Consider the following 12,526-nt stretch of genomic DNA (forward strand, 5'->3'; position numbering starts at 1 on the left):
ATGTTTTATTTCTCCTAAATGTATTCATGTTTTGACCAATAGAGTGCTGAGGAGGGACTATTTTGTATTAATAGCAGACAAAATGTTTAAATAAAACCCATAATTATTTCTCAGGATTTTAGCATGTTTAATTGTAGCTGTATGTAGTGTATCATGTAGTAGTTTACAGCACAGCTCCTCTCATAGCATTGTCAAATCCATGCATGATTTCTGTGACGCAGTAATTAATCAATCTGGCCATAACTGTAGACCATTAAACACAATTACCCTTTACAGAACTTTGTGCCGTCTTTATTTGCTGTGTTGTTACTTGGCGACATTTCATAATTCAAACATGTTTCACACTGTATACAACAAGCACATAACACATGTATATAGCTAGGTAGAAAAAGCTTTAACATCACAATACATAAACAATAAACTGCCCATACATACAGTATTTAGTGTAGAATGCTATCAAATGTTATGCTTAACTGTGAAATGTTTATTACCTCTTGGGCTATGATCTATAGTAACCTTTAGTTCTTTGGTAGTTCCATCATAAGGATTAAGTATATTCTAGTGAATGTAAAAATACACACAATTTATTATCAGACAAAGTTTGTCTGGCGCCAGTCTGGCATGCAAACTAAGGCATGTTCTACCATGTTACCAAACTAATAAATGTATAAAATGAATACCATGTTGACAAGAGTTTTACAGTACCAGAAATTAACATTTGTGCTGAATTAGCACACAGTTGGCACGCAAACAAGTGTGTTAACAGTGTATATCTTAGTGAATGAATTTGAAAGATAAGCCGCTATCAACAGACAAACATGAGTGTACGTGCAAGGCCTCGTTTTGCTGTACAATTAACACATAATGATCATGTGATTATAAATAATGATATGTCACCTTGTCTTATGTTTCAGTTGCAGATATTAGGTAAGACTATTGCAAACTTAGTGAATGCCCAGATAAGAGGCTGGGTAATAATGTATATGGTAATAACTGGATGCTTTAGACTTTATATATTGTGGTGTCAACTGAATAAATGTTTTCTTGTTTTTTTTATTATGCAAACATCTACTCTTTCATTTTGGATCTACTCTTAATAAATGAATTATCCTTAATTCTGCACCAGTGTAGACTTCATTGCCTTTTTCCAGCTCCCTTCTTAGTCACATCCTCTTTAACTCTGACAAATGTATGTCTTTAGCCACGTTTCATCAGTATTTGCTTTAGCTGAAAGCATACAGGGTATTGGGGAGGTGAGTTTGTTAAGTAAATAACCTCTGGTTTTCTCTGTACCAGGTCAAGCGTGGAATGGCGCACAGCAACCCTTATGTAATAATGAAGCGACAGCCTTGATTGCCCCAGTGAGGCACCTGTTTTATAAGAGGGAGGGAGGCTCCTCCAGACGGCTTTTATCCTCATCTGATGATACATTCTGATATTTTGCTAGTAAACGGTGCTTCCTATCAGGAGATTAATCCGTCAATAAAACAGAACAGTGCGGTGTCAGAACATTGCAAGGTGATGATTCATCAGCAAGAAAATAACAACAAAAGGATGTTGACCGTCTTGCTTTCACATGCTGTGTGAACACAATCCTGTGTCTCTGGACGGTTACAATACATTTATTATTAACAATGATGAATGCAGTTGATCCAGTTGTAAAAAAAAAACCCTCTGGTCTTTACTGTTTCTTCTGAGTGTTATCACAATCACTGCACCTTCAGCAAAACCACTTCATACAATACTGCAATTTTCTGACATTTAAAGCCATTTATTTATACTACTGATACATCGAAAGAGGGTTAGTATGTAGCAGTATGATTGATCTACTTATTTAGTTTTACTGAAATATTTAGAAGTGTGTTTCTCTTCATTTTGTTGTATCTGCTGTTACAGTAGCTGTACAGTAGTAAGTATACTTGTGTTAAGATATCATAAAAGATGACAGCAATGTTCACCTTGTTTTTCTAACCTTACTTTGTTCTGGGGACTGAGACAGACAGTACAAAGTAGAGGCTGCAACTGTGTCCTGTGATGATAACAATTAGCCAGTCTTGTAAAATGTCCTATGATACAGAAAGAAGCGGAAGAACTTTGATAATTTACTTATCGAAGTGCCCTCAGTACATTGATAGTGAAACATAAGCCGTACTATCAACATTGTTCAGAATGACAGCCCATTGTTTTATTACATGACTGATAACACCCTTGCTGTTCAACTTTAGGGCGTTTAAGCGTTTTAATGAATTATTTTGAACTATACGTTGCACATTCCACATACACAGAACATGCACACTAGATGCAAATACAGTTTGCATTTGTTCTAAAATTCAGAGTCAATCAAATGAAATATTGAAGAATCAGTGCATTCATTTAAAAGATTCATTAAAACAATTAAAAACTGAACTGATGATTTACACACTGGCTTTCACTTTAGCAGACTGGCAAAGTGTCACTCCCTGGCTTTGCAAACCAGTCACTGGTTTCCCAGTGTTTCACCACCTTGGAGCTGGTTCCATTTATATAACTCACCCATTCTGTTTTGACAGATGACGAGTTCACTTTCGTTCTCACTCCATAGTGTCCCGTGTTCATGTTGTCATTTGATGTTCGGTGGGAACTGTGAGTGTAAAACATTGTGTAACAGGAACATAATCTAAATAAAATATTAGTTATTAAACACCATAATCTACTGAACATACAGGACCCAGTAAGGCTGTAGTGTCGCTTTGTATTAGGTCAGGGTCAAGCCTAGCCCTAACAGTGAGTATAAAAAGGCTTCACACTCCTTGGAAGTTTCCCCCTTGTCTTATTATTTTTTATTTTTTTATTTTTATATATTTAATCATAGTTGACTTAACATTTGCATAGTAGATACACCTTTGGCAGCAGTTACATCATTGAGCCCCTGTGGATACTGTAGGTCCCAATCTCAAACAGCTCTGGACACCTGGAAACCATAATTATTTTTCCCAATTCTGTTTTTTCAAAACTGCTCAAGCTGTTTCAGGTAGCATGGCACTGTAGGTGAAAAGCCTTTTTCAAGCCCAGTCCCTGATTCCCAATTGCACTGAGGCTTGTGCTGTGACTTCAAATAATGAAAGTTCACACAAAGTAATTCTTGTTCTTTCCGTGTTATGCATAAACCTTAATGCTGCAGTTGTATGTAAAGTATATATAAACAGAATTACTACAAAAAAGAAACAAATATAATTTGCAAAAAAAAGGTACCTGGGGAAAAAGTCAGAAGACAGAAAAACTAAAAAACAGTAAAAGGCTAGTTAATACTGCTTTTGGCTTAGTGGTGCTGCTTTGTAATGGAAAACATGCACACTCCAGCAGAACACTGTGTCCTAGACTTACCACAGAGCTCATGCTTTGGTTCTTTTTCTTTGTCTCTCAGGACACAGCACCACAAGAGACCGTAAACAACACAATGCAGTAAACAGATTTTGAGCCTGCGAAGGAGGATTACATTCTCCACATAAAGGTGTCTACCTGTAGAGTTGACACAGGCCCAAAACATATTTAGCACAACTTTGTCAACTGACAGGCTACATGAACTAGACAGTGGGAAAATGAAAGCTCTATGTGGTATTTTTACCGTCAGTAAGCAGCTGTTCTCAGAGTTTACTGTATGTCAAGCATCACACACATCAACACAGTCATGTGAGGTGAAGAAGTGGATTCATAACTCTCTCTGACTGCATATTTAAGAGAAATGACTTCATGAGGGATGTCACAGCTAATATTTTATTATAAAATGCTAATTTGACAGCTTTAGAATGTCATAGTCATAGTACAAATTTACCATCATAAAACACTTGGAAAAAAACAAACAAATCCCTGCATCAGCATTATCTAAAAAACTATTCTGTAAAACAAGCATATAAAGTGAATAATGGCACAATATTCGTTTTCCTCTGATGTTTGATGTGTTCCTGCATGAAAGACAACTGCATCAGGAGCAACCTCACTTGAGGATTGGAAAAGACACTGCACCTAATTGAGATGGCGTTACTTTGGAAACCCACATATCACACTATACTGAATGAAAATCCTATGTGTCTTGAAAAAGCTCAAGACAAAATTAATTGAGATAGATTAAAGACATAACAATGCTGGTATTGTTTCTTTAAAAGATTTAATTATACGTAATCTATACTTAAAAATATGTATAAAATCTATATAACAGATAGTTTAACAACAATCTTAACAGTTAACGTCAAGAACTAGAAGAACACGGCACTAAGAGCAAACATTTAGAGCTTTTTTAAATTTCTCTGGTTGGCTGGTCAGAAGGATTCATTATCTGACTGCCCTACCAGACTGTCCAGAGACCTTCCAGGATAGGATTTCCCCTCTGAGCCTTCTGACCCAGACTGCCCTGTCACTAGTCTTCCCTTTCCCCTGTTCTTAGACCCTACAGATCCCACAGACTCTGCCTTCTCACTCATAACATCACTAACATTTGACCTTGCTGACAATCCACAATGAGACCCACTGTCTTGGGATCTACGACTGTGACCATGATTGTTACTGAAGCTGTAACCATGGGAACTGTTGCTATGGTGGGAATTGCTATGGTGAGAGTTGCTGTTGCTCTTGTGGCTTCTTGGTTGAGTCTGAAAGGTTTTGCCAAAGGAAACCTTATCAAAGGATTTTTGGCTACAGAGACTCAGCTCAGAACCTGAGTCAAGCTGGGCATCAGGCTTGGAAAATTGATGTAGTTCCTCTTTTACACCTACACCTGGGTCTACTGCAGATCCAACAGCCTCATTAAAAGTCACATCTAGTAGTCTTTCTTCAAAAGTAGACTGCTTGACAGTGGCTGGAGATCTGGCAGTTGTGGTCTCAGCCAGTCCACGAGGGGGAGCAGGCAGGACGGTGCCTACCTAAAGACAGAAATTAAATGCTGTGTGAAAGCCTGCAGATTTAGTGCCACTTTAGGGCCAAAATGTCCCAAACATTGTTTTGTGTATTCTTACCAATGCACAGGTCTTTGCCTGAACATCCCGATACTCCTCCCCTCGAGATACTGATGCTGCACCATCCAAATGTGGTCCTACTGTAGAGGAGAGCTGGGGTCTTCCAAGAGGCTGGAAATCTGACTTGTCTATTCCAGCCAATGAAGCTAGCTGACCTAAGCTACAAACAGACATGGGATTTATTAAAATTAAATGTGCAGAGTTAACGCTTTCATAATAATATTAATAAATATGCAGTTTTTTTTCCCACAGCAGTTGTAAATAAAATGTCCCCAAGACAAGATATTCACTCAGATTAATAACTTCACAATGTAATGCAGAGTAAAGGCAAGATGCAATTATTCTTCTTTGATATTTTCCAGTGGGTAAGGTTAGGATAATAGAGGGTAACACAAGGGGAATTGTGAATTTAAACATATTAAAACTTAAAAGCAAATTTTGTAAATGCAAAAAATTAAGGCAATGGATCTGTTCCCTGCTCACGCAAAGCAAATATGTTTCCATGTTTAAGGATAATAGTGGATGGATTTTGGTCTGTACCAGTTATCAAATTAAAGGAATTTAGTAAAAGGGAAAAAAGGATTACATAGTTAAAAGGCACAGCCGTGACACTTTTGTGACACTCATGTCAGAATGAAACTCAGGGCTTGTTACCAGGTTACAAAACACTAAAGCCATGAGGACCAAAACAAATAGATGTCTATTAGGGCACCTCAGAACGAAACTCAGCAGCAAATCTACAGTAAAAAGTCCATTTAAGAAAAACAGCCCAGTATTTTGGGAACTATGCATATTTGCCATCTTACCCAGCAGTCCAGCATGACAGACATGAGTTACCTAACGTGATGTGGTACAAACTAACATCATCCAGAGAGAAGCTGTTCTGTATGTTTAGGTTTCACATGGCAACCTGGCTTAGAATGAATATTAAAACAAAAAATCATTGCAGCATATAAGAAAGTAGAACTAAAGGTTAGTTGATATACAAATGTTAAACAAGCATGAAATAATGTTTGTCTTGTATGGGTTATGACTAACATGTTGGAATAGCTTAAAAAAAGCAGAGTAGCTTTAAACAACTGGCTGTATAAACTGTCTGGGAGTTTAGGGATAGTTGTAGTTAACCACAACTTTTGTAATACAAAGGCTGAAATACAACATTGCTCAGAACAGCAAATAAAAGAAAGTACACTCAGTGCCTTGCAGCTCTTGATTGTTAGTTGAAAGAATATTTTAGAGCATCACTTTGGGCTTTTGTACACCGAGTACAGTTGAGAGCTAGTTGAGACAGTTGCACAATTATATGGGTTTTTCATTGAGAAGAATTTAAATATTTACAAATAAGACACAAAGATGCTGAACTTAAATGAACATTAAATAAATTATGATTTGTTTTTTCTAATTTTAAAGTTTTCAAGTATTTCTGTCTCTGAATGCCTCACAAGCACTGCACATTGTAGACACACAACAAGAGAAGATCATTTGTGGGCTCATGGAACTTCTGAGAGAGGTGGCATTTGTTGTTCTGAAAATTCACTTAAAAGAGTAAATATGACTGTCACAACATTTTATCTAGAGTTCTGAATGATTTTTTCATAAATTTTACTGTCTTTTTATTTATTGCGCATTCAGTAACAAGTCAAGTTTGACGATGTACAGTGGTAAACTAGTGATGGTCACAGTCAATTTACCTAGTCCAAGTCAAATAAGAGCTGTTGTCCTGTCCAGATTTGTGAACACTCACCCAGCATCCCTGAGGAGATCAAGGAAAGCATGGAACTTGGTAAATGAGCTCTCAATGCTCTCGAGGACAGCCTCGTCTTCAAGAGCACTGAAAGTTGGTGGTGCTGATGCAGAGCCGGTGGCTGCAAGTGCCTCAGACAGGGAGTGGTTGGCATCACGGAGACGGCCATTCTCTAACTCATACTGAATACAAATAAGAAAAAGACTGAATAAAAGTGCATCTTGAAGTTGGTCTAGTGTTTGTTGATTCAGAAAACCAAGTATATAATTTCATCCAAAGGTTTCAAAAGTAAATATGACTGTCACAACATTTTATCTTGAGTTTTAATAACAGCAATTTTCCAAATCTGTCTGATCCCCAAGCTGTGTAATGTCAGTGTGGAATAAAGATCCTATTGCGTCATAAGGTATTATTATTCTCTAAACATAAACTTGTGACTTGCACACAAAAAAAGTTGCAGTAGAAAAACCAGATGAAAAACAGAACAAAAGAAAAAATCATATATAAGTATTTTGAACATTATCATTACCTCCATGAGCCTTGACTCAGCTCTCAGTCTGGCCCTGCGCTTCTCTGCCAGCCTCAGACGGCACTCTTTCAGCTCCATCTGCAGGACACACGTAGAACATATACATATATGTCATGCTTAAAGTATTGCAGAGTCAAATGTTTAACTTCACTTTTGCAGATGGGAAACTTTATTGTGACTGACCTGAATACGTTCAAATTGGCGTCCAGTAACTCTGTCCTGGAGACTGGGAGTAGGTGATCTCTGCTCCACCTCTACCACCACTACTTTTTCCTCATCTTCATCTCCCTCTGAATCTGACTCCACATTAACCTTCACAGTAGCTGCACCCTAATGAAAACCATGTGTTTAACAGTACAGGATAAAAAGAAAACTTGTTAAGGTTCTGATAATCCACTGTCAGTGGCAAATTTAATATGAACAATATAAATAAAACCTACCTCAAAGCTTTGGTCAGTCACAGTAACTCCAGGGGGCAGACCCCTGTAACAAAATGTATTCAAGCAGATTTCAAATATTAAATGTGATGTATTAAATGTACCACTCAAAATCAGATTCTTTTCAGGAACTAAAGGTAAATTGCTCCTCACCTCTGGCGTCCAGCTCGTGCAGCTGCACGCCAAGGTACATATCGACAACGGGAATAGGTCTTCTTTGACTGAGCAATACCTGAAGTCCGCCCGCCAGGAAAGGTTCCTTTACGAGAGGCTGCATAAAAAAAAAAAACAACAACAACAACATGAAAACACCACACCAGATTGTAATAAAAAACACAGACCTTTAAGCTGCGGGAGGTTTTCTATGAGAAAACACTAAATCCATCCATTCGTCTATTCTCTTAACCACTTGTCCTCGTAAGGGCTGTGGGAGAATCCCTGCTGTCAATGGGCAAGACATGGGGTACACCCTGGGCGGGTCACCAGTCTACCACAGTGCTGACATCAAGAGACAGACAACCATTAACACTCACATTCACACCATGGGCAATTTAGAGTCACCAATTAACCTAACATGCATGTTTTTGGATGGTGGGACAAAGCCAGAGTATCTGCACAGAACCTACGCAGACATGGTGATAACATGAAAACTCCACACAGAAAAGCACCTGTCCAGTATAACAAACGGAGGATGGGATAAACATCAATTAAATCCTTACCCTGTCTCCAAATCACTTAAAATGCACAAGGTGGAAATTCAAAAACAGATCAAATGAATATGAGATAAAAGACATGTCTTAAAGAGAGTTCAGCAGATTCAATAATGTGTGATGTATTCTCTCCTGCACATATCAGAGACTTTCCAATGTGAATTTCAACTATGTCACAAGGCCTAATTTGCAGTTTGGGAGAAAACAACATATTTGAGGACTGGAAGGTTGGTGGTACTGAATTCAAATGAGCAGAATCTAGCATTGGCATCTTAAACAGTTTGGGTCTGAATGGGAATCTGAACCCCTTTCGTCGGATGTAACAACCATTCATACTGTAGCTTATCATGATAAAGCATAAATTGTGATGACAAGCACAAGCTTCTTTGTTTTTTTACTGACTGTGTAGTTTGACCTTAGTGTGAAATCACAGACAAGTGCCTAAGTTTCATTTATTATAAATACCTATCCTGAATGTAGTTTTTCCTCTATTTGTGCTGGGCAGTGCTGCCCTCTTTGGACCTGAAGCCCTCTGTGTCTCTGTGGCTGCAGGCTTGATCCAGCAGTACTGGAATGGAAAATTAAAAAGATACAAACCACTAAATACATGAGTGTGGGGTTATATCCAATAGTTATTGTAACATAATAGCTGATTTTTCTTAGACTTTTGGTAATGACATTAGCTGCAGACACTTACCTCTGGTGATTGTCCATCTGCGTTCATCAGTACTTTCTCTATTATAGTTTTAATTAGAACCTTGTCTGTAAAATAAAAAGAAAAGTCACCGAACCATTTGGAAGAAATCAAACATTTGGCCAAAATTCTATACAGTGCGAGAAAAACCTTACCAACCAAAGGGTTACTTCGAATATCCAGTACACAAAGGGTAGAATTTGTTTTCAAAGCTTCCAGCAAACGTCGAGCTCCTTCATTGGACAGACCACATCGCTGTAGGTCCACAGCTGTTCAGCATGTGAAAATCAGAAACAGAAAACCTGAACACAATCCCTGGCAAAACAGCAACAAAAAACCAACTCCTGTATTTATACTTCTCAGAAACCCCATAGACCTACGAACCTTTAACCCAGAGGTCCTCTGTCAGTTCATGTGCAAGAGCAGCAGCACCTCGGTCCCCAATTAAAGTGTTACAGTTGAGAGTGATACGTCGAAGACCTCCCATTCCCTCAAACTGTGGTTGTCGATACCGCAGCGATTCTGCCCATGCAGTACCGTGCCTTTGCATCCCCTGATGCTGAGGAGGCAATGCACAATCTTATAAAATCTGATTGCTTTTTAAATAGGGTCTGGTATCACATATAATTATCATCATTACAATTTTACTACAACAGATAATATCTAGAGCACATTCAAATATAAAATAGACATTGCACCTTGATGATGTTGGCCATATGCTCAGCACCTCTCCAAGTGAGATTGCATCCAGTAAAATCTACTGTCCTGATGCTTGTAGAATACTTCACACTTTGGCAAATTACTGAAACATATAACAGTGGAAGTTAGAAAGACAACACGCTGACACACAGACTAATCTTTGAGCCTTTGGTAAAAATACTCTACCTACCTTCTAGGCCCTCATCAGTGATTGGGCAGTTAGCGAGGGATAAGTTTTCCAAGGAAACACTCTTTGCCAAACCCTAGAATAGATATGGCTACTTATTTTTTTGTTTTTTAACAAACAGAGGAACTCTGAGATAATTTTTACAGAGGTTTTTATCCTGCATAATTAAAAGGTATGCTTTCTCTTAGAACAACAGTATAAAGAAGAAGGATAAAAACGTAACATATCTTACCATTTAGCTTATGAATCAGCTTAGAATATATGAATCAAAAATGCAAATTAGCTTTCTGTGCCAGCCTTCTACTGTAAATAAGTAAAAAACAACAACAGCAACACCATCAAAATGATGGTTGCACCTTTGTCAAAGTGATGAGGTCTCTCTCTCTCAGTAGAAGTCCATTAAGTTGAAGAGTCTTGAGGTTTGGAGAGACAGTCAGACACTCTCTCAGGGCCTTGCACAACTTAAAAGTCATGTCCTTAGAGCAAATGGCTGGGATCTTTTTCCTGATGCTAGATTTATAGTACCTTCTATCTGAAATTGATAGTTATATGATTAATGTTTATATACAAAATTACAACATTGTTAAAGTTTTGAATGTACCTTATCTTGTGCATTTTTTAATAACATACGTTAATAACAAGATATAGAGAGTTGTTTTTTACCTTACCTGCATCTCCAGAACCCAGACTAGCTTGGTAAGTGCTACTTATTGCAATGTTCTGCAGGTGTTTATTAATGGATATAGAGCTAAGAATGGGTGGCCAGTCTGTCAGTTTAAGCCTGTCTCCATTAAAGTCCAGTATTCCTTTGTCAAGGTTCATTTTGACAATAGGGAGTGGGACTGATTCCTGTCTTGCACAGGCAAAGTCATAGTATGCCATAAAGTTCTGGGCACCCTGACGCCGAATCTGAGCATTGTCTTGAACCATCTTTGACCTAGGAACAAAAATATTTTGTATTATACACACACATACTTTTAATTACAAATAATTTCAGACAGTAAATAGCTACCTAAATCCAGTTCCTGGCGAATGCTTTTAAAACATGTATTTGCATAAAAGGTAAGTTAACTAACACTGAAAGAACCAAAACAACCCCACACTACTGTTCGGTTTCATCCATTTAAAGTACAATGCTTCAGTCCATAGACTTCTGAATGTTACCTAAATTTCTAAATATGCAATAAATGCACTTCTAACTTAACAATTGAAAGTAATAACTTACATTTTCCTACATAGAAAATAGCAATTTGCTTCCTGAATGACTATAAGTTCATTAGAGATTGAATCTACAGTATTCTGACCTTTCCAAATATTATATTTATTATACAAGCTCTTACAATATAAAAACGTATTTTTAATTGTAATACTATGTAATGACAATGCAATTCTAGATAACAGTATATGTAGATATATATTTTTCAGACGGTGTGACACCTTAATATTAATGTTAATTCTTATAGTAACTTCACCGCTGATAATAGACAGACAACTTTAACTAACATTAGTTTGGTTAGCCAACGATTGTTTAACTAGAAAGTAATGTTAATTCATACGTTTACAGGTCAAAACTCAACGTGAAAGTGCACCTAACGTTGGTCCCATTGTATTGATATTATTTGTTTCGTTGTGGTGATATGTTGTGAATTATTAATTATAGCATATCACTGCACTTTCACAGTTTTTACTAAGCTAGTGGAGTTAGCCAGCTAAAGCTCCTAGCAACCGGTAAACGGTAGTGAAGCAGGGTAACGTTAGCAGGCTCTGGTGCTGCTGACAAGTCGAGTATTTAGCTGTATTGTGCATTATTAAATCACGTTAAACATATAAAATAAAAAAGAAATATACTGTATTATACCTTGCACATAAATCCAAAGGATCTACGATCGTGGTGCTGGTCTCTCGATTGTTATTGAGTACTGTCTAACAGCTTCTCTGGTCTGTTATTGTTGACGATTGGATCGACCGCTCAAACGTGGCGCTGCTGTCAGACGCCTACTTCACTTCCTCCCTGCATCTCTGGGGCTTCATGCAGAGCTCTGCTGCCTCCTACCGAGGCGGGGATGAAGCATTAAATGTGTTTTTTTATTACTTTGAGGAAAGTGTGTGACATAAAAAGAAAAAGTAAAGCTGAAGGGCAGGCTCATAAATCATCTGATTAATTGTTAATTTGTTATGAATTTGCACCGCATATTGGATATCCTGAAGAATATTTTAAAGCCAGGAAGGGTGGCACAGTGCAAGTGTGCTTGGCTTATAACCCAGAGGTTGCCAATTGAAACCATCTACTGCTAATGTGAAAGCATGTTAACTAGCACTGTGTCTTTGGAAATAACCACAAGTGTCTGTAGATGAGGAAATATGGGTTATAGCAGCCTTTGACCACATTTAGCTTTTGCACAACTCTGCCCAGTCTTCTACATTCACTGCAATGCATTTAACCACTTCCTTATGGTGGGGACATTTAAGTATGACAGCAGAATTTGAAGGTTGCCATTTGTGTCATATTGTGGCTGAGTGATCTAAGGAGCCGGATTA

General features: G+C 37.7%; 1 protein-coding gene across 1 annotated transcript; it reads right to left on the reverse strand.

Annotated features, from left to right (window-relative positions):
- Window positions 1-3,750: 3,750 nt before the first annotated feature.
- Window positions 3,751-11,974, reverse strand: cep78 (centrosomal protein 78). The gene is made up of 16 exons (XM_026342333.1): window positions 11,847-11,974; window positions 10,657-10,925; window positions 10,345-10,520; window positions 9,992-10,064; window positions 9,801-9,904; window positions 9,487-9,661; window positions 9,258-9,371; window positions 9,106-9,170; window positions 8,874-8,976; window positions 7,852-7,969; window positions 7,702-7,744; window positions 7,445-7,591; window positions 7,262-7,339; window positions 6,733-6,914; window positions 4,989-5,148; window positions 3,751-4,895 (listed from the first exon to the last, which is right to left on the reverse strand). The coding sequence occupies exons 2-16, from the start codon at window positions 10,916-10,918 to the stop codon at window positions 4,296-4,298; spliced, it is 2,400 nt and encodes a 799-aa protein (XP_026198118.1). The 5' UTR covers window positions 10,919-10,925; window positions 11,847-11,974; the 3' UTR covers window positions 3,751-4,295.
- Window positions 11,975-12,526: the final 552 nt, after the last annotated feature.

This window comes from Anabas testudineus, chromosome 9, assembly GCF_900324465.2.
Source record: "Anabas testudineus chromosome 9, fAnaTes1.2, whole genome shotgun sequence".
Taxonomy (NCBI): domain Eukaryota; kingdom Metazoa; phylum Chordata; class Actinopteri; order Anabantiformes; family Anabantidae; genus Anabas; species Anabas testudineus.